Source organism: Mytilus trossulus, chromosome 9, assembly GCF_036588685.1.
Source record: "Mytilus trossulus isolate FHL-02 chromosome 9, PNRI_Mtr1.1.1.hap1, whole genome shotgun sequence".
Classification (NCBI taxonomy): domain Eukaryota; kingdom Metazoa; phylum Mollusca; class Bivalvia; order Mytilida; family Mytilidae; genus Mytilus; species Mytilus trossulus.
In genome coordinates, this window is record NC_086381.1 from 23,446,709 (window position 1) to 23,471,448 (window position 24,740).

A 24,740-nucleotide genomic window follows, 5' to 3' on the forward strand; every position below is an offset into this window, starting at 1 on the left:
TTCCACTGATCACTATCCCAGTATCAATGAAATTGACCTGATAAAGTTGTACAGTTTAATCTATTGTGCAACAAATACTCCATCTGGCTTGTATACAAAAGTACAATTTGACATAAGAATGTACTTTTGCATGAGGGGACAGGAGAACATGCATTTGATGACGAAAACAACTTTTGGTGTAAAGACGGACCCTGCCACAGGACTAAAGGTTGTACGAAAGATGGAGGATGAGATGACAAAAAACCACAGGGAAACTGACAAAGAAGAGAGTTCGGGAGTCATGCCAGAAGTGAAAGGTAAAATAAATTTAGCCTCTTTTTTATAAATAATAAAATAAAACATATTGCCATTATTGGGTTTAATAAATTATATATGCAATAATTGTCTTAATACAGAAGAAAAGTATCGGGTCATTCAAATTTATAACATCAGAAAATTGGGCCGATAAATAATTATTTACCTAGTGGAACAGCTTACAGGTTAAAAAATTAAACATTCATGTACGTTTACTTTTATAAATTGTTATTTGAATGGAGAGTTGTCTCATTGGCACTCAAATCACATCTTCTTATATCTATATACATTATTTGCCATGGTGTTATCATAATGTTCATCATTTAATTTCAACATATACATGTACATATATATACTGACTCCCTAACTGTGTATCAACGGGTTGGTAATTTAGAGAAAATTAAAATGGGTCAGACATTGTCAGACAATTTAGTCAAGAAAAATAATGCAATGCCAGCAAATTCTTCTACAGCAATTTTTGCATTGCCAGCTCCTGAACCAGTTTCATGTAATCAGCTGGCATTGCCTTTCACAGAAAGCAGTGCAAATGCAAATGAAAATATTCAAAGGGAAGGAGGTAGAATTGACTTTTTGAAATATCTAGATGGACTTGACCTTGCTGATGTTTTCGGTGAATACAAAGAAAACAGATGTGTTCAAAACAAAGTTAAGTCTGAAACACGTACATGTATGCAGTCAAATCCTGCCGTATTTAATGACAATTTAATGCAAATTTACAATAATCCAAAAGAGGATAAAATAATAAAGAGAAAAAAAACCTGACCACATGCACACCTTCAATAAATGTACAAACAGCTAGCAGAGTGATAAATTCCTAGCATTCAAACTGTAGGAGGAGTAATCTGGAAACGCACTACTTATGCAAGTAAAAGTTCAAATTTCTCCTAAAAGAGCACATATTAATAAAAATTAAACCCTGACCACATGCAGCACACCTTCGATATATGTACAAACAGACAGTAAAGAGAAAACTTCATATGATTTAAAGTGTTGGAAGAGTTAAGCGAAATAACTATATAGTACCCATAATGGGACGGAAAGACGGGCGGACAGAGGTTAAACACTATGTGCCCACTTTCAGTTGCTGTAAATTGCGGTGGCTTAAAGAACAGTTTCAATAGGCTGACTCAATAGATCGATATGACAGAGTTAGCTTAATCCATCGGGGTGATCTCGGGTTCCTCAGAAAGGTAAGGAGATTCTGCTCAACGTGTTTCACCCGTCGTGTTATTCGCAAAATTACAAACCGAGTGATTTGATTTTATTTGAAGTTCACATTCGAGTAAAAGATGAAGGTATTAGGGTTACGACAACTGGGATATGATCGTCGTCACATGTGAAACAGATATTCCAAAAAGTTTATATTGCAATAAGCAATTAGTGCGAGGTAGATCAGAGAATTCGATTGATTAAAAGTAAAAGATTGAAATTCAAATGATCATTAACGATAAAAAAAAATCGGATAATTCTTATTTTATAGTATTGATGCTTTGTCGCTTAGAACGATCCCCCTTCACCGATGTTCATGTGACTTAAGTGTGAGTTGATTTGAAGTGTCTCATTTGTTAACAAAAAAAAGTATTAGTCTCTTGAATTGTGTCGAGCCTGCGACATCAATGTAGCGGCAGTGAGACACAACAACGTCGTCGAAAGTGGCGTCATTTCGGAACCTTTTACTTTCGAAAAAATGTCTTGCATCGTTTCTTTTGTTGACTGGTATATATTGAGCACGTGTTAAACATGTACAACCAGATAATATTTTATTTTAAGAACATCCATGCGTATTGCAATCACCGAATGCTTACGAGATGGGTCACACGGAGGTCTCTTTGCATACGGAAAATATTTCGGGAAGTTGCTTCCTGGAAGGAAGCAATTAAAATAAAGTAAACTTCATTGTATATGAAGAATTTTCTTCTGAAAAAAAGTACATGTATATGTACATAAGTTTTATAGGGACAACTATTCATTGAGTTATAAAAAACAGATGCATCGTTTTTTTTAATTAGAGGTTTCTTAAGACTTAAAGGAGACACTGCAGACAATGTGACACTTTATTGAATATAGTATAACAATAGATGCCGTATATGATATGTATCTACAATATAATCCTAGATTTAACAGCGTCTGTTTATCACTTCAAAAAATACTGTTAGCTGTATTCATACATAAATCTAACATTCCAGTTTCTGAAATGAGGAACATATAATATACAGTTTAAAATAAGGGAATACAGTCGAACATTTTGTAAGGTAAGGAAAGAGCTGAGATACTTGAAAAAAACAAGGAAGGGTAGACATAACCATGAAAAGGGTATAAAGTAAAAAGGCAATATTTAGATTTCTAGAAGCATTTTTTGTGTGTTATTTTTGCCCCAGTAAAATGTATGAAATCAAATTGGTAGCTGGCAAAACAACTTTTGCCGCTTCTCATTATTCCTAATTCCTAATAAAACGTAATCTGGATCTTACGAAAAAATATGCAAATTTATATCATGCGAAAAATGTGTGAATGTAGACGTCTTTCTTATGTGCAGTAAAATATATGTTTTACAAACGCTTTGTGGAAACAACCGTAAAGCGAACGTCGATATGTCATCTAAGTTATATGTGTTGCTATTTTTTTTTTCTTATTATTTGGTTGACTGTTTGGATCTTCTCTTTCTAATTGGATGGAAAAAAATGCCACATTTATATCTTATTTAAATTCATTTTACTTTTGCATTAAAATTTAAGCACTCATATGCAGTAATCGAATATTTAATAAGTTCTTTGTTGGTTTTTTTTAATATTTTTTAGCTTTACGTTTTGTGTTTTACCTTTTAATGCTAGAAAAAGCATGAATTCGTCCATGATACCACTTCCGACGTCTTTCTCAGTAGCTTCAGGTTGATAGTCTGGAATATTGTTGATATGATTGTCTATCTTTGTTCTTTTCCATGGTACTCGACCTGTGAAATTTAATAGTAATTTTGAAATTCCAAATCATCAGCAATATCTCATGACTTTTTTAATGTAACTTAATCCAATCCCCCTGTGTTCTGCAGGTCTCTTTTTAAAAAAACATTTTAAGGGACGATCTTTTTCTCACATAAAAATTTATTGAACAATGATTCATATTAAGAGCAACATTGTTTTCGTATCATTTCGAGTACGATGTGAAATCCCAATAATGAGATAACAGAAAGAGAATTAGAAAAATAGCAAAAAATAATTTGGTTATATACAGTGTACATTATCTTGAAATCCTGCATACGGTTAATAAATAAGTATTCCACTTTCAGGTGTTCCAGAAGAATATGCACAAGGCTCAAACGTATATAAGTTCAAACAAGCAAATGCCTTTTTTATACATTTTTTTTTATATAATATCGCAGGAAAATCGAAAAACAAAAACACCATTTTATTAAAGTTATGAGACTATGACCTAAATGTTTTAATCATCAACAAGCATCACTTGTACCTACTAATTTTAAAATAAATTTCGCAAAAGTATTAGTGACTTTTAATATATGTATTGATAAAATTATGAGAATGAAAAAAAAATCAGTCATAAATATAGCATAAATTATGTTGATTTTATATTCTGTTTCTTACTACATTTACTTACATTTGTATTTCATATGATGTTATTACTAATGTTTGTTAATATATATTTCATTTGAATGCCCCTCTACCCAAGGATGAAGTTTTTTCACCTCTGCTAGCAGATCAAAGTTATATTGTGAAATAACAAGAATGTGTCCCTAGAACACGGGTGCCCATTCAGCACTATCATTTTTTATGTTCAGTGGACCATGAAATGGGATAAAACTCTATTTTGGCATAGAAATTAGAAAGATGATATCATAGGGAACATATGTACTAAGTTTCAAATTGATTGGACTACAACTTCATCAAAAACTACTTTGACCAAAATCTTTAAGCTGAAGCAGGACAGACCGTTGGACGAACAAACAAACAAACGAACAGATAAACGAATGCACAGACAAGACAGCATAATGCCCATTTATGGGACATAATAAAATTGCCACGTATTTTACTAAATATCATACTATACCATATGTATTCAAAAAGCTTGAACTTCCTCTTTTGATCAATCGATGGATATGACTTTCGTCACCTGAAAAAAATGTATCTCCATTAAATAACAGTACCAACGTTAGCATTATGTGAACGTTATTTTATGAAGTTTTTTAGTTTTATGTACAAAGCATTTTAGATCGTCCAAAACTCTTGTTAAGCCAACAGAAAAGTTACAAATAAGAAAACAAAACGTCTTTAATTTTAGATGAACGTGTTGGCTCCAAGTAGTATATGTATAAGTAAAACTGACTTTCTTAAAGATGATGTTTGGCAAACGTTAATTATAAGTCAAACCAATGGTGAAAAAACCTCTCGCAGTCAGTCATACAAACGACACGTGAGTAACATTGTCCCAGTCGAATATTTCTACAAACATCAAGTATATCTTAAACACTGACTTAGTTCCTTACTTTGAAGAGACACAAGACAAGGTTACAGATTCAAAACTATTTCTTGAACTAGAAAGCGATAATTAATTTATAATTACATCATTATAAACAAACAAGCTATTAAACCAAGAGTTCCAAATGGTGAAGTTGAAATCATCCCTTCGTAAATTTTACAGACGCCATCACGAGTTGGTTGACCGTTATGGAATAACCGTTTCACAAATGATATCGGATATTTTCCTTACGACGTAACTACAATCCCCTTCCCTTTCATGAATGTGACCTACCGAATTAGACTATTTACCGGATTTGTTATCACATAAAACACGACAGGTGCCACATGTGGAGCAGGATCTGCTTACCCTTCCGGAGCATCTGAGATCACCCCTAGTTTTTGGTAGGGTTCGTGTTGTTTATTCTTTACTTTTCTAACATGTTGTGTCAGTGTACTATTGTACGTCTGTTTAGCTTTTTCATTTTTAGCCATGACGTTGTCAGTTTATTTTAGATTTATGAGTTTGGCTGTCCCTTTGGTATTTTTTTTAACAAGTGGCAGGAAAATTTGTATGTATTCTGATGTTATACTTGCTCTTTTTACGTTGAGTCGTTTTTTCCTTTCTTTTGTTGTCTGATCCATCGTTTCTAATTTAAATCTAAAGCTTTTCAAAGTCTGATACTTAAAAACGTCTTCCAGAGACGTTTATCAATCTTTTAAATATGACAATAGTTGGCTGGTAAAAGGATTTTTCTTCGAATTGGAAAACAATTTTTATAAATTTTTATTTTAGTAATATTAGTGATCATGTCATGTTGGTAATTACTGGGATTAGGAATGAATTTTCCTAGCTGTGTACCCAATTATTTTGTCGTGCTTTATATTTGTGGTACCAGGAGTAATCTTATTTTTAATTTGCTTTTTTATTGTAAGCTATTAAAAATCGAGAAAAAATTTGACTGTCTTCTGAATTGGGCATTTCTCATATAAGTTGTATAATAAATCTATCATTTTATTGTTTGTCAAAATTTATTGTAAAGAGAGTTGTCATAGCAATTATGATTGAACAAAAACAAAAATACAAAAAAAATATTATTCAAGGGCATGCAGCAACTATTTATACTTTGTCAAAGCGTCATTAGGGTCTAAACAGAAAGTTGATGGACCAGGGGAAGGTCAAATAACGTCTCGTCTTTTCTATAAAAGTTCAGCTGAAGGATCTAAGACCTTGTTGGTAAATATTTCGTACGACGTGGACCTGTTGGTAACCTTCTGCTGTTGTCTGTTCTATGGTTGGGTCGTTGTTTTTTTGACACATTCCCCATTTTCATTCTCAATTTTATTATATATCCCGTCATTGTGTTGTTGGGCCATGATTAATGTGTGTTTATAAGTTTGTTTGATTTACATGATTTTGAAAGATAATATAACAATAATGAGTGCTACCCTATGTTTGACATTTTCACCTATTATGTCTCTTTGTGTTGTTCGCTCACCGTTGTCGATACAATATAATTTTATGCGAGTGTCATACATATTGGAGGTTTAGCTATCTATAAAATACACCATTTTCTACTTAAGAAAATCCATGTACCAAGTCTGGAATATGACATCTGATGTCCATTCTTTAGATGTGTTTGAGGTTGGTTTTTTTTGCAATTTGAATAGGGACTTTCCTTTTTGAATTTTCCTCAGATTTTCGTATTTTTGTGATTTTACTTTTAAGATAGTAACGGTTATATTGACATGATATACAGAAATGAAGTTTGATTGCCAATTAGAAGTACCCAACAGCTGGAAAGGACTAATGCAACTATAATTAGTCGTAATTCGACCTTCAACAACAGCCAAAACTCACTACCGTAAAGAACGTTCAAAATTGCCTTGAGACATGTTTCGATGTTACACATGTTTTTAGTGAACATCCATCTACCTTACCGCGGACAATGGATTAACATCGTAACATATGAACATCAGTTGGGAATATCTGCCTAGTTGACTCATAGTATAGGAAAAAAGCATTTATTAAAAATTACTAACACAACATATTAGTAAAACCAGTACATAATTTCAAAAATGTTTTCATTGATACAATACATATTTAGTTTTGTTTTATACTATCAAACACTAAATTAGTGTTAGTACCGATAATACCATATTATAAATATCACTTACGCTGTTGAATCTTTTAGGCTACATGTGAAATAAGAACTGAGCATCGTTATGCATGGCTGCGTTTACAACTAAAGGAATTTGCATTAGTGCTAGTATTGGCAGTTGAATTCTTTTTCGTGCATTTGTGTATCATACAAATAAAATCATCAAAGATACCAGGACTTAACTTTATATTTACGCCAGACGCGCGTTTCGTTTACAAAAGACTCATCAGTGACGAAAACATTCATTCAGACATGTATATTATTTATTTGTCTTTGGTATAAGTTTTATTTCATTTTGTGATGTTAACTAATCATGAGGAGGGATGAAAGAAACCAGAGGGACAGTCAAACTCATAAATCGAAAATAAACTGACAACGCCATGGCTAAAAATGAAAAAAAAAACCAGTTAAACAAAAGTACACACGAAACAATATAGAAAACTTAAGAATAAGCAACACGAACCCTACAAAAAAATAGGGGGATCTCAGGTGCTTCGGAAGGGTAACCGCATGTGACAACCGTCATGTTGCTCATGTTATATCAAATCCGTTAAATAGTATAATTCAGTAGGTAACATTCATTAAAGGGAAGGGGATTGTAGTTACGTCGACGTAAAGAACATATCCGATAACACCTGAAAAATGGTTTTCCTATAACGTTCAACCAACTCTTGATGGCGTCCATAAAATTTAGAAAGGGATGGTTTCAACCGTTTGGAACTCTTGGTTCAATAGATTCCTTGCTCAGCAACCCTTTATCAAGAAAACCATGATAGGAAATGCAAGCACGAGAATATCGTATCAACTGGGAGAAATATACACCGTATGCAGGTGCGGCTTGAATGTTGCTACTTTGAAATGGAAAGTTCACAATTGGAAAGCTGAAATCATCTCTTTTGTCGTAAAGTTTTGTTTTCAACCGACCCTCATTGTAAATTTTTAGATGTAAGTCAAGTTATGAGGCTTACATATAAATATGTATTTCACACAGAGCACGGTTAATTCGCGCATAAGACGAAATTTTTGTTATAAATCAATTAATCAACAACATGTATTCACAAAATTTGAAATACTCATCGATAATACTCAAAAGGTTTGAAATTTGATATGAGGCTTCTACCAAGAGTACTTTGAAGCTAAGAATACAATGTGTACTACTGACCAATCTTTTCATTTTGATGTATATTTGCATTCAGAAATGAATATTTAATTGACCTGATGTGAAGAGAACTATAAAAATAGAAGAAGTGGTAAGAACGCCAATGAGAGCACTAGTCATAATTTCCCAGTTCCGTTAAATGGAACAGTATAGTTGTAAACATCGAATAAATATATCTTGATCTATCATTAGCTTGTCCGTGATGGACAACGGTAGCGAGGAAAACAATAACTTTGTTATAAAAAAGGCAGACAAGATCTTACCGATGTAAAAATATCGATCTTAAACTTTCGTTTGACATAAATACGCTATTAAACAATTAGGGAAATGGGACTTAGTTAAAAGCATTCTATTGTTTCAATGATGGATAGTATGATTTGATATATGTCTTTGTAGTATTCACTAATAAGTGATAATGACCCATTGTATTCTTGTATTTTGCTTGTGAAATAAAGATACCGTTTTCAAACACGAGGGAAAGTAAGTAACCCCAAAGACAACAATAACTGATGTTGTATGTTGATTTACCGTTATAACGATTATATAACAATTTGAAAGCTTTTTTCAAGGTTTTTTGGCATATCAGGTTTGTTTGTTTTTCTCATACATGGTTGTAAATAAAATGAAATTCTCTGCGACTATCAAACAAGTGAGAAGTTTAGCTAGCTATAAAACCAGGTTTAATCCACAATTTTCTACATAAGGAAATGCTTTTACCATCTTTTATAAAACACAGATTTTCATACGCTTTATAAGACTGTTTGTCTGCCTGTCTGTCTCTCGCTCTCTCTCTCTTTCTTCCTGAAGCATGTTTTGAAGATACGATGCACTGTCTGGTGTTTTGTTACGGTATTCTCAATAACACAGATTGAAATGCCTAGATACAAAGATAAACCAGAAGTCGGATACTTTCGAACAAATTTATAAAAAACACTTACCTTGTATTTTATTTGTAGATTTCTGAAAAAATGTAATAAGAAACATTTTATTAACTTTAATAATACATTTTTATTTAAGGATGAACACTTAATGTGACTTTTAACCGGAGACTTTACATTGGTTGTATACATTATTAGTGTTCCAAGTCAGGAGTCTGTAGTTCTGTGATTGCCGTTGGTCGCGATATTCATATGTTGTGTACATTATATGATTTGGATGTTTTTCATTTAAATTGTTTAACATTTTGTCTTTTCTATGCCTTTTATTCTTTACTTTAATGTATGCATTTTACTAATTATTGAATGCCGAACGTTGATGTTTTCGTGTGACAGACACACACTTCGTAATTCTAGTGAGCTTGTTTTTTGTAATGTTCTAAATCAATTTTAGTTATTCGTTGTTATTCTGTGGTTGATATGTCGAAATGTTCTATTATATCATTTATGTATATATTTCTCTGTCCTAAGTGTTATTGGGTTTTTTTTTGTTCTGTGTTCCCGTCATGTAATGTTGTAATTTTAGCGGCACATTCATATTAGGCATTGTCATAAGGCACGGAGGTTTGGTTAGCCACAAAACCCGGTTCAACCCACCATTGTTTTTTTAAAATGTCATGTACCTAGTCAGGATATGACAGTTGTTATCTAATGATTGTTTCAATGTATGTTGCATTGTCGGTTTTTTTTTATTGCACTTGTTCTGTTTTTCTGTTATTTTCCTATTAAAGGTGATGTGTTACACTCGATTTTAGTTTGTGACCCTGATTTGTTTTCTCGTAATCGATCTATAACATTTGAATAGCTGTAAACTACTGTTGCCTTTAGTTATAATTGCTAACGTCTATGTCATTTGACCATGGGTGGATATATGTCTCAATAAAAATCATAAACATGTAATGTTATGATAAGGTCAGACGTTGGTGGTGCTTTGGCACTTATATGATTTACAACAAAGCGTGCTTGCATGTTCCGTTGATACATTTAAAAACTATCAATATATGATTTACAACAAAGCGTGCTTGCATGTTCCGTTGATACATATAGAAACTATCAATATATGATTTACAACAAAGCGTGCTTGCATGTTCCGTTGATACATTTAGAAACTATCAATATATGATTTACAACAAAGCGTGCTTGCATGTTCCGTTGATATATTTAGAAACTATCAATATATGATTTACAACAAAGCGTGCTTGCATGTTCCGTTGATACATTTAGAAACTATCAATATATGATTTACAACAAAGCGTGCTTGCATGTTCCGTTGATACATTTAGTAACTATCAAGAAATTTAGGTTCCATCTCCCGTAGACAGAGTTTATCTGAATAAGGGTTTTTTGTTAAAATCTTGAAGGAAAAAAAACGATAATGTCTTGAAAGTTATGTTTTTGTTTTTTATTCTTATATTTTTGTATTCTCTTTTTGAACTTTCATATACACAAATTGTATAAACATTTAAATCTCAATCGTATCGTCAGTTTGTATCCTGGCGTTTATTTCATGACCTGAAGAATTGAAGTCTGAAATTTAATCCTAGGTATCTGAGGTATACGAAGAGATCAATCTGTTGACAGACTGGGTAGGAAAGATGTAAATGAGTCAAATATTTTATTGCATTGATCGCTCTTAAACAACATTCATGTAAAACACAAAGACAAAACTGCCCGAAAGAATGTTAACAATAATTTATACTGGAAGTAAAATTCCAATCGTATATTGCAGCAAGAAGCCTGTATACACCAATGTGTAAAGTCATGTCTAACCATATAACAAGAATTATTGTTATATAAGTTTTTATTAAATGTAATTAAGTTAAACTTTCTAATAAATTGTACCTTTACGTTTTATAGATACATTTAGTCTGACAAATGGTATAAATGTATAATTAAATAATCATTTAAGGCAGACTTTAAGGATATAAATAGTACTTTTACATAATAATATGAAATGAATGATGACTTAAATGTCATTTCAATGATACTCGCTGATGTAGACGAAACGCGCGTCTGGCGTATAAAATTATAATCCTGGTACTTTTGATAACTATGGCATACATCAATAGAACCCTTTTATCGTATATGATTATTTTATCAAAGAAAATAATTGAAATCTTTCACAGCAAAGTTGCCTCAAAGAATAATCCTTGGTACCATTAATAACAAAGTTCAATTCATATCGATTCATGATGGTTCTAATGCATTACTGAGAACAATTGAAAATGTCATACATTTTTGATCTAAAGATCTTTATCATAACCGAAAACCAAATGCAGTCTAAATCAAAGAAATGAGGTAGGCAATACCAAAACATAAACCACAAAAGGACAAAATATAAAGTCAGTCAGGAAATCAGATACATGTATGCTTTTTGAAATATTTTTATAACAACAAACTTAAAAAAACCCATCCAAAATGTTCATGTCAATACCGAAGTACCGGCTTCTATGTGTTGACACTTTCTACAACTGCAGATGTAAAACTATTTCATGGGGATATGCATTTCTCTGTAAATAGTGGAGTTATCTTATCAATTGTATCTCGTAAAGCGAACGTGATCTGCATATACGTTACTTACATACATGGTTCTGAATAAACTCATCATAGATACCAGGACTAAATTTAGTATATAAGCCAGACGTGCGTTTCGTCTAAAATAAGACTCATCAGTGATGCTCGAATCCAAAAAAGTTAAAAATGTCAAATAAAGTACGAAGTTTAAGAGCATTGAGGACTTAAATTCCTAAAAGTTTTGCCAAATACAGCTAAGGTAATCTATGCCTGAGGTAGAAAAGCCTTAGTATTTAAAAAAATCTAACTTTTGTACACAGTTAATTTATAAATATAACCATATCAATGATAATTCATGTCAGCACAAAAGTGCTGACTACTGGGCGTGTGATACCCTCGGGGAAATAAATTTCCACCAGCAGTGGCATCGACCCAGTGTGTAAATAAACTCATCATAGATACCAGGACTAAATCATGACTGAGTCATCTAAGATACAATTTATGGATACTCAAGGAACATTTTACGTTATCTTTTTGTTCTGTTTCTTAAGCAAACATCAAGTGTATCTGGTTCCATGCCAAATATATATTGCAAATCATACCACACTTCCTTCTGTTAAATATAATTATTTGCGTGATTTGTGAAATTAAAAAAAAATAACTTAGCCCGAAGTCCATTTTCAAGGTTGATTTTTTTTAATCAATTAGATTTGGGAAATTATATAAGGGTGTTAATGGTATGTACGAACCGATAGATATACTTTAAGTTCACAAATAATCTGCAAAATACAAAGGATCTCATTTGTAATGTCAGAGTAGTGTGCCCGCCTCGTATGTGGATTACATGTCTAACCTGAAGTCATTAAATATTAAGTATTCTTTGTGAAATCAAAGTCTTTTTTAAACATTTGCCTTGTAGCTTAATGTTGGATTCTTCTATTTTACTTGAAATTTTTAGTGCATTTAAATAATACAAAGAACTATTTCATGTATTTATGAGGATTTTACGCATTTTAAAGAAGTTAATTGCTCGTATCATGCTAGTAGCTTTGAAACAACCAACATTTTATTTCTTGAGTTAAAAGAGAAAGTTCTCTGTAACTGTTCAAACGGAAATTGCCAGTCTTAGAAGTGATCACAGGCACCGGTAATTATCGTTTAAGCAAGTAATATCAATGAAATCCAAACGAAGGCCATTTAATTAAAACGTGTTAGTCATATGGACATCTCATAATTGTATATTCACACATTTAAGAATTTGACATGAACAGTAACAGCGAAGTGGCTCAAGTTTTTTTTGTATATAAGTAAACGATTGGGATAATTAAAGACAAAAATAGCAATGTCTTGTTATTATTCTAAGCTAAATAACTTTATAGAATTAAAGATTCATTCAGAAAAACTGTTTCACTAAATTATGAATCGAGCGTCACTGATGAGTCTATTGTAGACGAAACGTGTGTCTGGCGCAAATACAAATTTTTCATTCTGGTTACTAGGAAGAGTATAGTATCAACGGTATAAAATTAAAAAGTAGTATTATATTTTCACTTTTATGGTGTTAATCTTTAAAACAGTAAGAAAAGACAAAAACACTTGAAGGTTAATATACCTTTCCGAAATGATAATAATCTCGATTTCATTTTAGTCTATTTTTAAACGACTATTTACACTAGATTAGAAAAATTTGCTAGTGAATTTTCAGTACCCAGAGGTACAAAACTAGAAGGTTCTGACATGAATTGAATTAAATAAAAAAGGAGATGCGGTATAATTACTTATGAGATAATAGGCCAACATTTAAATTTGCCCATAATAAACCTGTGATGCTTTGCTAATTTTCATGTTGTTCTGATAGATCACGACGCCAATGCGGAACTCTACTGATCTGCTAAGATTTTTTTTAAATAATTTAAGAAAATGCACCAATTTATCGAGAAAGAAATTAATATGTTTTGTATATCTTATTGTTAATTCCTTTTAAAAAAAAACACCAAATAAATACGTTTGCTCATTTTACTCATATAATTACGCTATAACTACGCAATTCATTTCATATATTAACAGTGCTTTATTTAGAGAGGCTACTCATAAGATTATGTAAGATAATAGATTGGGACTCGCAATTCACTTCACATTAATTTTGTAATTTTTTCTTTAATGTGATTTTTTATTCATCCTGTTTCCCTCAAATTGTTACCTTTTTCTTGTGAAATATATAATAGAAAAAAAGTGATATGTTGCTTTGGACTGTAACATGAAATCAAGTTCAATGTCTCATGAATATCAATACAACACGACTGGTACAGTTTGGGAAAGATGAAACAAAATCTATCTCATTTAGTGTATACATAACAATTTAATTACATATCAAACTGCTCTGATAAGTTATTACGGAAATGAGTAGATTATACACACCAGTTGTAAATACCATGACTGCAAGTGTTTCATTTTTGAATTCATTTCACAGCTAGAAACACTGTTTGGCTTATGCTAGTGCTGATTACAGAATGAATCTATAATATTGATGAAAACCAAAAGACTTTGTTTAGAAGAAATCTTTGCTATTTGAAATAAGATGAGACGAAAATTTTATAAAATGCTATAATAGGCGAGTGATATGAGAGCCAAATATACATTTTTAATGCACCTACCTAACACACGGCTAAATTATATATCAATGGAAAGCTAAGAATATGTACTTTCCAAATATCCCGGTCGTCAAAAGAAATTATGGTGCATTTTTTTTTAAATCGGGGTCAAAGGTCATGGGTGCAATTTCAATTATTTGGATACTTGCAGTAGAAAAATCGATTTAAAACAACTGCCAAAACGAAAAATTACTATATGAATACAGTATTACTGCTGGGAAAATATACTTCTATCATAGTCTTAATAAACTTTGGTCGATTTTACCGGTAACGTATGTTACGTCACGTTTTCTTTCGGAGTCTTAAAAAGTCAACTACTAATTACACCAATTCATCGGTAGTCGCCCTTGCATTATTTAAATCTTATAAAATTTCCATATTAACTGATTGCACATATTTACAAACATATTTACTGCAAATTTGATATAAACAATCCGAGACAAAATATTTAAAGCAAGGGGGAAATATTACTATGACGTATTTTTATTTTCATAGAAAGTCCTAAGATGAACCGTAAATTACGAATTTACAATGGATGAAACGTGTGGTCTCCTGTTAGTTTGAAAGCCTACCAACCGCGTCAAGGTCGGAGAACCATATGGCAGGTTTTTTTTTTTTTTTTTTTTTACTTATTGTTGTGCTATATGTTGACATACTGGATCATACTGCAATTTCATTTACATCACTTAATCAGATATTATGAGAGTACTAACACACATTATATAAAATCTGCAACAAATAGATTATTCTGATATAAAACATCAAAAGAATAAGATCACTCATTAAGGTCAAACAGTGTTTGATTTTACCGAGGTCGGCCACCGTGTATCTTGAAATATCGAATTGATTAAACAACACTTGACATTCGGCTACTTTGGCACTAATATACCAACTTATTTTCATAACTTGCATTGCCGGTTCAAACGAGAACAATGTTATTCTAACATTGAACCTTTCATTTGGATTTCTTATGTTAACATAGATACTTTTTAAAAGTATTCCGTTATCCTATAAATAATAGAGAGTTCGGACTTTTGGGATGAGGGACTAATGGGATGTTAGACCAACAGGATGTCTGATTATTTAGCTATTTAGGTGTAGAAATATTGGGGTGTCGGGATATCATAGCTGTATTTTAACTTGTATTCTCATCATTCTCATCGTCCAGACTTGGTTCATTTGTCAACATGTTCTTACAAAGATCACTTCCTTGGCAAGGGCATAACTCAGTGCAGCAGAGGTTTTGCTCAAAGCAGACACAAGATCTACTACATATTGATTTACCTTTGCAGGAACAGACCAAATCTTGTAGAAAGTCAGATGACATCATACCAGTAAATAAAAATGGCATATGACCGTTGTTGCCTTTTTGCCAACCAAAGTCATACGGAGAACCTATGTGGGGTTTTGCTTTGTGTGATGTCATCCATACTTTTGCCTGAATGCACGCTCTCAAAACATGTTGCTTGAAAGACGCTTCGCTTGGTGGAAGGCGAACAAGAGCAGAGTCTTTGCTGGTCGCCAGTCTGACACGCAATTTATTTAAATCATTTTGACAAGATTTATACTTTCCCTTAGGATCATATAATCTTGCAACAAGATTTCTTGAGGCGTTTATTGAAATATCAAGATCAGATTGAGCAAGCTGTATCAAATCTGATAGATCATCTGACGATGTTTTCAAGAGCTTATACACAGATTTCTTCCCTATCCCAAAAATAGAAGATGTTGTATCACAACCAGTTAAAGCATGGGCTGATGGCAAAATTTTACAAGTGATATTCGACAGGGAACTGCATAAATCATGCACTGGAATATACCGCCTACCATCCTTTCCGCTTGTTACTGTTCCCATAAGAAGCCATAGCTGATCCGTGTGTTTTAGATGATGAAAATAATTGACACAAAGAACTAAAACGTCCGTATCTGAACACCGTATAACTATTCTACCCTTACATTAGAATTCCCGAACTGCTTGTCAGCATGTAGGGCATGTAATATGGTACGGGTATCTGCTTCTTCTTGTGTGCTGAACAAACACAAACAATCACTTATTGTGTCGTTGCGGATCTTTTTAACTGCCTCAGGATTATGGAATGCTCCGGCCAGATATAAAATACATCCATTAGCTAGGGCATTTTTTTCGCTGTAAAATTGTGTTGTAAATTCTACAAGGAAAGTGATGAGGGCTTGTTTGTTTTTGCTGTTTGAAAGAAACTTTTTCCAGTCAGGGATACTGCTTCCCTCGTTTACCTGATAAATTCGATGGCTTGCAGATGTTAAAGACCTTCGTTCTCTTTCAGCAGATTTAATAGAATCTTCTACATCAAATCGATCGAAGACGTCTGTGATAGTTGCTGCTGTCGAAAAATGTAGTGATTGTTGTTGAATGTAAAACATACCTAGCTCACCAAAACTTGAAAATTTCTTAGCGTCCATTGATTGAACCACACCCATACCATCTCTTATTAAGGCTGTGAGGGAAATGTCAAAAGGAGGAAGAGCAAAAGATGAACATATCTCATTTTCAAGTTCATGAGTGAGATCAGCTTTTGTACATTTTCTCATGGTACCGTCATCATGGAACAGAGAAGTAGGAATTTCGACGGTTACATCATCTCTGCACTTTGTTAAGGCTAGAGCACGTCTACAAATAAGTTCTGGGTTGATGTTTCCTTTAATTATATCACCTGATCGGCACTTCAATTTTGTCTTTTTGTTCATGTCAGTAAAAGTTTTCATGTTTGATCGTTGAATTGGATCATAGAAACTCCCTTTTTCATTAGCAGACAAAGCTTTATCAACAATTTTTTTAAGCATTGAAGTACCAGTGGTAACTGCTTTAAGTAAACAGTCTTGAACTTCTTTTGTTGCATGCAAGCCAGTTGATATATTGATTAATTCCCGAGGGTGATCTTTAGTGTCAAAAGGGTTAATCATTTTATCCTTCAGATGGCCAATTAAATCCTGCACTTGCTGTTCATCTCTTTTCATGGAAGATGGTCTACTTTCATCGTGCTTGACATCATCTTCATGAAGTAGTCCGGATCTTGCTTTCATCTCTGCGGTGAAATGTCCTACAATATGCCTTGTTAGATTCCACCTGATGAGTGCAGACTTTTTTCTTGTTATACCAACTATGCCTCCATTTCCCTTGCTGTCTTTTATCACTGTTTTTTTCTATTGCCATGTCACTCCACACCCCATTAAAAGTTCCAGTTTTCTGATGAATAGCAAACAGGCCAACACGAAAACTATTTTCAATTTCGAAAGGGAGATCAAGCATATCAAGTATATATACTGGCAGCCATCGAGAGTAGTTGTTTCTGTTAGTCACAAAAAGAAAAGGAAGCATTGAACGAGCTGAACTTAAATGGAGTGACCACAAGCCATCTCTTTCCGCTCGAATATTTTCTAGCATGATTTCCATAGCTTGAAGAAACATATTCCAGTATTGAAATGTTGCAGAAACGGAACAACCCCAGTTTTTAAAATCTTCAAGAAGAGGTGACAGATATGTCTCAAATAAAGATTCAAATTTGGTGATATTCAGATTAAACGAAGGCTGGTCATCTGAAAAGCTACTATAGCATGTTTGGAGGCTATCCCAAAACTCATCTGGTATGTTCCCAAGATGGCCATTAGATCCACACCAATCAAAAAAAGATGAGAGCCAAAGAGACATAGTAGCCTCATACACTAAAGTGAGACCTCGAACCGACCTATTAAACTGTTTCCCAGATAACATTTGACCAACCGTACCTGCTGCGTACACACCAGAATCAACAAACAGATCTGTGAGACCTCCGTCACCCCAGAGTTTTCCAACAGATGCTATGAAGCCAGATAAAGCATGGAAGCCACCTAGGCGTATACTATGATCAGGAAATTCCAAAGGGTTTGCCCACTTTATTTGCTGAGCGATGGCATATAGCTGTTGGTCAAAGGTTTGGACAGAGAACTTTTAATCGGCTTTTTTACACATGTCAACACATCTTTTCATCGTAGTATAGACAGTTGCCATGTCACTTGGTTTTGCATCAACTATAGGTGCATATGCTACAGTACTGACAAATGGACAGTGTTTTGAAATTGCTTTGTGATATCCGGTCCAAAATGGTATAATTTGTTGATCGGTGGAATTAGGGAATACTTTTGGGAACTCTAAAGGATTTCTAGATAAAAGTCTTAGAAATACCCACGAAAGGTTGGATATTTCTGCGTTTAAAACATTGCAGGAAGTAATTTGCTTATACGCATTTTCACGCCGAGTAGGTTCTACCCTTTCTTTTGGTTTACTGAAAGGAAGACAACGAATAAGGGAAGATGTTTCCTCCGTAACAGGCAGTGAAAGTCCGGGGCCACGTGCTATCCTTATATCCGCAACTGGGGGATCTGTGGGTAATTTCACTACTTGAAACACAGCCCTAGCCATTGAATGGAATGTATCTTTCCCATCTATTGTTTCTGTGTTCAGATCGACATTGTCTGCACCTTCTTGGATAAGGTTTGACCCCCCAGAAGAAGATATAATACCATGCGGAACGTATGCCCCATCTTCATTTTTTCTCATCTCATGGTCTGCCAAACTTGTTAAATATCGTCTTACTTCGTTGTATGATGCACAAAACCCATGACTGTTTAATGTATCTACAAGAGTTTTTGATCCATAGATATGATGCATTTGTAATGCTAAACCTAAATGAAAAGGAGTAAAAGAAGGTATGTTTATAGATACTATACATTCTGCTAAAGCCATACATTTACGAACCTTGTCAATAGGTATTTCGTACTCTTTATTAACTGCCGCGTGTGCGCCATCATCCAAAAGACAATACATAAATGTTTTTAAAGCAGGCGGCATAATTGCAATTGAATGATCCAGTGAAGTGTCTTTAGATAATGGATACTCATCACATTGGATAACAACTTCACTAATCTGCTTCCGTAAAATAGTAGCAGCTGCATGAAGTATTTGCTCATCACTGCAAGCAGTTTCACAATCACTGCTCAGATCTTTAAATTGGACAGACTGTATGTCACATTTTAAACGATTAGCCGTCTTTACGGCATCAGACAATGTGATAGAGCTACTATATACGATATTGGACATACCTTGGCCTTGTTGATGCTGTATGACTATCGACTGATTAAAATATGTTTTAAGCTTTTGTTGAAGCCGATATGTAGTGTAGCTTTCTCGGCAATCCTCGGGCAGAAATTGAGTAAATTTCTCAAGCAAAGTTGTTAACAAAAATACTTTCTTGTGTACAGTTAAGTCATCTTTAATTGTAGAAACAAATGTAATGAACGCTGTTTCGTGTTCAGAATTAAATTGCTCTGTACTTTCTGATTTTAAATTTTTTAGCAAATATTTCATAATGCAGGCTCCATGGTATAAAGCTTGATCAGTAAAATTCTCGTGAGTTATTTTGTAAATCATATCATTGTCAGAGATATGTGTAGCAACACTCAATACAGCTTGAGTTCTCTCATCAGAGGATACCTTATGAAGTTGTTTGACTTGCTTAAAGGCTTTACATTTACAAAATATACAAACAGACCAATCAGTTGTAGATCTATTCGCCCTCGTTGAAATATGAGTAGAGACTGGCTCAGTGGAATTAGGACTTGTAGTACACAGATTTTGTTCAGACAAAACAGAAGACGATAAGTTGTGCTTACTTGTGAAAGATTTATAGCAACTCTTGTGATATTTTGTTCTTTCAAATGGGGTGTTTTCTATTTTGTCATATTCATCGACCAGTCTTCTGTATACTTCATCTTTTCGTTTTTCCACTGCGGCGATAAAACTTGATCTTCCTTTCAATGTTGAGCTACATAGCTTCTATGTAGTAAAAACCTGACAGACTATGCATATGTGCCAATCAATGGATAGTTTTTGCTTTTTAGCAGAGGAAGGGTTTATTTTAACTGGACTATGAAAATTCGACATGACGCGGAAAATGTTCAACAATTTTCCGATACGATTCCTTATTTAGTAAAGGGTGAATTCGATAAAATTAAAAAAATATGTTTTAATTTAATTAAATCTTAATTTCGGATGATATTATTTTTATTTAAGCCAAACTAAAGTACTGGAACATTTTTAAATAGAAATAGAACCGTTTAAATATGATTTATTGCACTCTAACACTCTAACAGCACACATAAGTAACAGCACACATAAGTACACGGAAATCGACTAATACATACAGTCAAAACCCGATAACGAAGTAGATGCGGAATTCCGGAAACTATAGTAATTTTACCAACATTTTAAAATGTATAAAATTCAAAATTATAGGAACTTTTTTAATAAAATCTTGCTCTTGAATGAAAAAACGATAACTGATAAGTTATTTAGTTTGTTCTAAAACGAATTGAGTACAAAAACATTTAAGGGGGCTCGCGGGTCTAAATCAACTTTTTTTTCTAATATAGGATTTTCCTATGTTTTTCCATGATTAAACCTTATCTTATATCTAATGGAAATATAAAATAAAAATATGGGGTCACCGTTCATTTAAGCTCACAATTTGCCTCCGAAAAAAGCATACATTTTTGTTAATGTCCTTTTTTTCTGTTGAACTAATAGGAGAAATATTGGTAATATCGAAATAAAAAAAGAACTAAATTACATAAATCGTTAAAATTTTACAATTATTTAGTTTATGTACAATTTATTTGAAAACAGTAATAAAAAATATAGGTCACCGATGAGTTAAAAAAGATATTTCAATTTTAACGTCCAAAAATGACATTTTTGCACCAAAGGGAGATAATTTGGAGCTTTTTCAATGATATGAATATTTTAAAAGTCATCTGTGGACAAACCAAATCGATTTTTCTTGGTGATTTTTGTGCCATATTATGAAGTAATAGCTAATTGTGTAATAAATAAAATTTGTAATGAAAAAAACAAATATTTAATTTTTTTCCGATTTTTTATACCCGCGAGCATCCTTAATATACGTCAAATGGTAGACCTGAAAATGTTAAGATTTTGAAAATTTTCCTAAAAAATGTCAAATATTTGGAAGAAATGCAAAAGCACGCGGACTTGCAGTTTTAAATATTGTTTTTCAATAATTCAAGAATCTAATTCACTAAATTATTCTGCCAAAGAGAAGAGATAAGTCCAATTTTCTTTGCTTTAACAAGATGTCGTAATTTAAAACATTTCAAGTAATTTCTGAAATTAACGTCAATTTTACAAAAACTGCACCGTACGATTTTGTGACGACCGGGCAAAAATCAAAGTTAAATCATTATTCTTTCATTTAAAAAAAAAATTAGCCGTGTGTTAGGTGGGTGCATTAAAGTCGTTAACTAGACGTCTTTTTCAAATATTACACTCGCCTATAAGGGATATCATATCTTCCTATAAATAACTGAAACAGCACACACAGATCTAGAGTAACATTAGTAATGATAATGGAAGTTTCTATAATGAACAAAAATTGCAAATTCGTCCATTACTTATAATAGCTCGTAAATTTATAAATGATTTTATCTCATCTGGTTGTCTTGTGCTGCACAACATATGATTACTACTCCCACGACCATTATATAGGCACTATACATCCTGATTTGACCTTACCTTGTTGTCTAGTGCTACACAACATATGACCACTACACCCACTACCATTATATAGGCACTATACATCCTGATTTTGACCTTACCTTGTTGTCTAGTGCTACACAACATATGACCACTACACCCACTACCATTATATAGGCAATATACATCCTGATTTTGACCTTACCTTGTTGTCTAGTGCTACACACCATATGACCACTACACCCACTACCCTTATATAGGCAATATACATCCTGAGATTGACCTTACCTGGTTGTCTAGTGCTACACAACATATGACCACTACACCCACTACCCTTATATAGGCAATATACATCCTGAGATTGACCTTACCTTGTTGTCTAGTGCTACACAACATATGATCACTACACCCACTACCCTTAAATAGGCACTATACATCCTGAGATTGACCTTACCTTGTTGTCTAGTGCTACACAACATATGATCACTACACCAACTACCCTTATATAGGCACTATACATCCTGAGATTGACCTTACCTGGTTGTCTTGTGCTACACAACATATGATCACTACTCCCACTACCATTATATAGGCACTATACATCCTGAGATTTGTGTGGCTGAAATAAATGAAAAGGTGTTCTATAAATAGATTACATATAGCTCCATATGATTAATTTCTTCTATGATGAAGACTACAACTGAATTGTGGAGTAATAATATTATCACTTTGAGAACGAGGAGCAAGAGCAACATTATACCAGTTCCTAGATAAGTCTCCGAATCTGAAATACAATTTGTGTAATGTTTTAATTGATATGTGATAACGAAATCTTTGACTTCACAATATATAAGTTATACATAGCCTACGTTCATTGACATGTAGGACATGACCTTGGCACTTGATCTTGTGACTGTTGTCAAGGCCAGTGGTCCCTAATGTCATTGATGAAGACCCTATGGGTCTAGGACCTTTGGGTTAATAGTAACACCTGATTTTGTGTTTTTAGAAACATTAAAAAGGGATTTTGCCCATTACAGAAAAAATAAATATCTTCGGTCAAACTGTAATAAAGTTGCGTCTTAATGACCGTATATTTACCACTATTCAATATAAATGTCCCATAGGTCACCATCGTCACTGTTTTGTCAAAAAACAAACAAACAAAAAATATAATTGACACATAAACAATGCATGACCAAGTTGAACCAGTACATACATTTTGTGTTAGCGATTTGAACTGTGAATATATTATATGGTATTATTCTGATACTCTGATATTATAATGGTACTTTGTACATTGGAATTTTGCTCATATAGATTGGAAACATCACAGTCGAACAACACAATAAAGGGCACCATTCGTTTGATGGGTGTAAGCTTTATTGTGCTATTTGATAAAGGATTTACGTTTGAAATTCCTGGGAGTTTAGTTTTTTTGCTATTTAACTTTTTGATAAATAATTTAAATGAATCAGGAAGCATGAATTCTCTTGAACACACTTTGTTAAAATTCATTTACAATACGATGAAAGCATTGATTGATGTTTCACATTGGGCTGCCTGTTTATGGTTCTATCTGCGATCCATCTGTTTCAATTAAAGCTATAATCAAATTAAGTTTGTCAGATAACGACTGTTTAATTTCCAAAACAACCAAATGTTTGCCAGCATCCAACAAGTTCCCACGCAATTAACGAAATCACATGGACATTAATTCAATATGTTAAAACAATCTGAAACAATGAATGCAAATAATTGAATGAATAGTCACTAGAGTACTACATATTTTAAATATATCTATCGTACAATTTAATTGATCTTTTCAGAAAATATCTGTAAATTGAAGTGTGCATCCCACGAGTTGTCATTTGTATATCCCTTACATCCTTATATCACAGACGCAATACTATTGAAATTCCACATATACATCGTCTGGCATTTTTAATATTAAATTTAGATATAGTGGGTTTTCTTCCTTCGAGTTGCTTTATTTTTACTACATATGCAAGGTGTCGTGTGTCTAGGTTTATCAAAAAAAAAATCGAAGATTTTTTTTTTTTTTTTATTCCAAATGGAATTGGTCCTTAACTTTTATTTCAGGTATTACAGATGACATTCGAAAGTCACCTGCTGATTAACACGAGCTATAACCACATAATATTCGAAATGTATATCTTTAGTTTACTCTGAACAGAATTTTGCCACTGTTCACTTTTCTTTTGTTAATATCATGTTTATAATTTACCAACATAAAATTTTTGTTTTTTTTTAATTTTCAGTTCTCTAATTTTCAGAGATTACTATTTCCCTCATAAAATTAATTTCTGTGAATTGCAATGAGTTCTGACACTATTTGAAACTAAATTCGGTCATTTCTAAAGCAAAGTTACTACACTTATACCGGTTTTTTTTATTTGGTAAATAAACATGATTTCAACCGGCTTTTGAAAATGTAAGTAGTTTATGCATTGTGATTTCAATGAGGCGTTTTAATTCCTAAATACCAAACAGTTGGAAAGAACTATTTGGTAACATAATCACTGTTTATCATACGAATGTGTATGCCAAGTCTCATATATAAACGAATTTCACATTTTAATAATGGTATCACTTAGAACTTTTACTTTGTTCACTTTTGCATTGAGAAAATATCAGTGGTCAATAATCAACCAAAATGTTTTTTTGTTCCTTGACACAATTATGCCCATTGTGATGACAAGGAATTTCAATCGAAACCATGATTACTTTTATAATAGAAAACATCTTTAGAAACCTTTACATTTTTATGAGTTTATTTGGAATAGACGGAAAATAATAGTTTTACGATAAAAATTTAAAAAAAGATACAATACTGGAGTTATACTGGACTTCCTACCATTACTTGCATTATCTAAGTGTTAAACAAACTGAAAGGGGGGAAAGGTAATTCGATACCACAAAACAAAAAAAGAGGGACAAAAGATACCAGAGG

At 32.9% G+C, this 24,740-nt stretch overlaps 1 protein-coding gene across 1 annotated transcript in view; it reads right to left on the reverse strand.

Annotated features, from left to right (window-relative positions):
- Positions 1-2,355: 2,355 nt before the first annotated feature.
- LOC134685342 (uncharacterized) overlaps positions 2,356-24,740 on the reverse strand; it is a 52,415-nt gene continuing 30,030 nt past the window's right edge. Inside the window, exons 3-7 of the mRNA XM_063545032.1 lie at positions 22,304-22,385; positions 9,041-9,062; positions 4,375-4,437; positions 3,134-3,265; positions 2,356-2,504 (exon numbers count right to left, since the gene is read on the reverse strand). Coding sequence (XP_063401102.1) covers positions 2,455-2,504; positions 3,134-3,265; positions 4,375-4,437; positions 9,041-9,062; positions 22,304-22,369 — 333 coding nt within the window. The 5' untranslated portion in view covers positions 22,370-22,385 and the 3' untranslated portion in view covers positions 2,356-2,454. The remainder of the gene's footprint in view (positions 2,505-3,133; positions 3,266-4,374; positions 4,438-9,040; positions 9,063-22,303; positions 22,386-24,740) is intronic.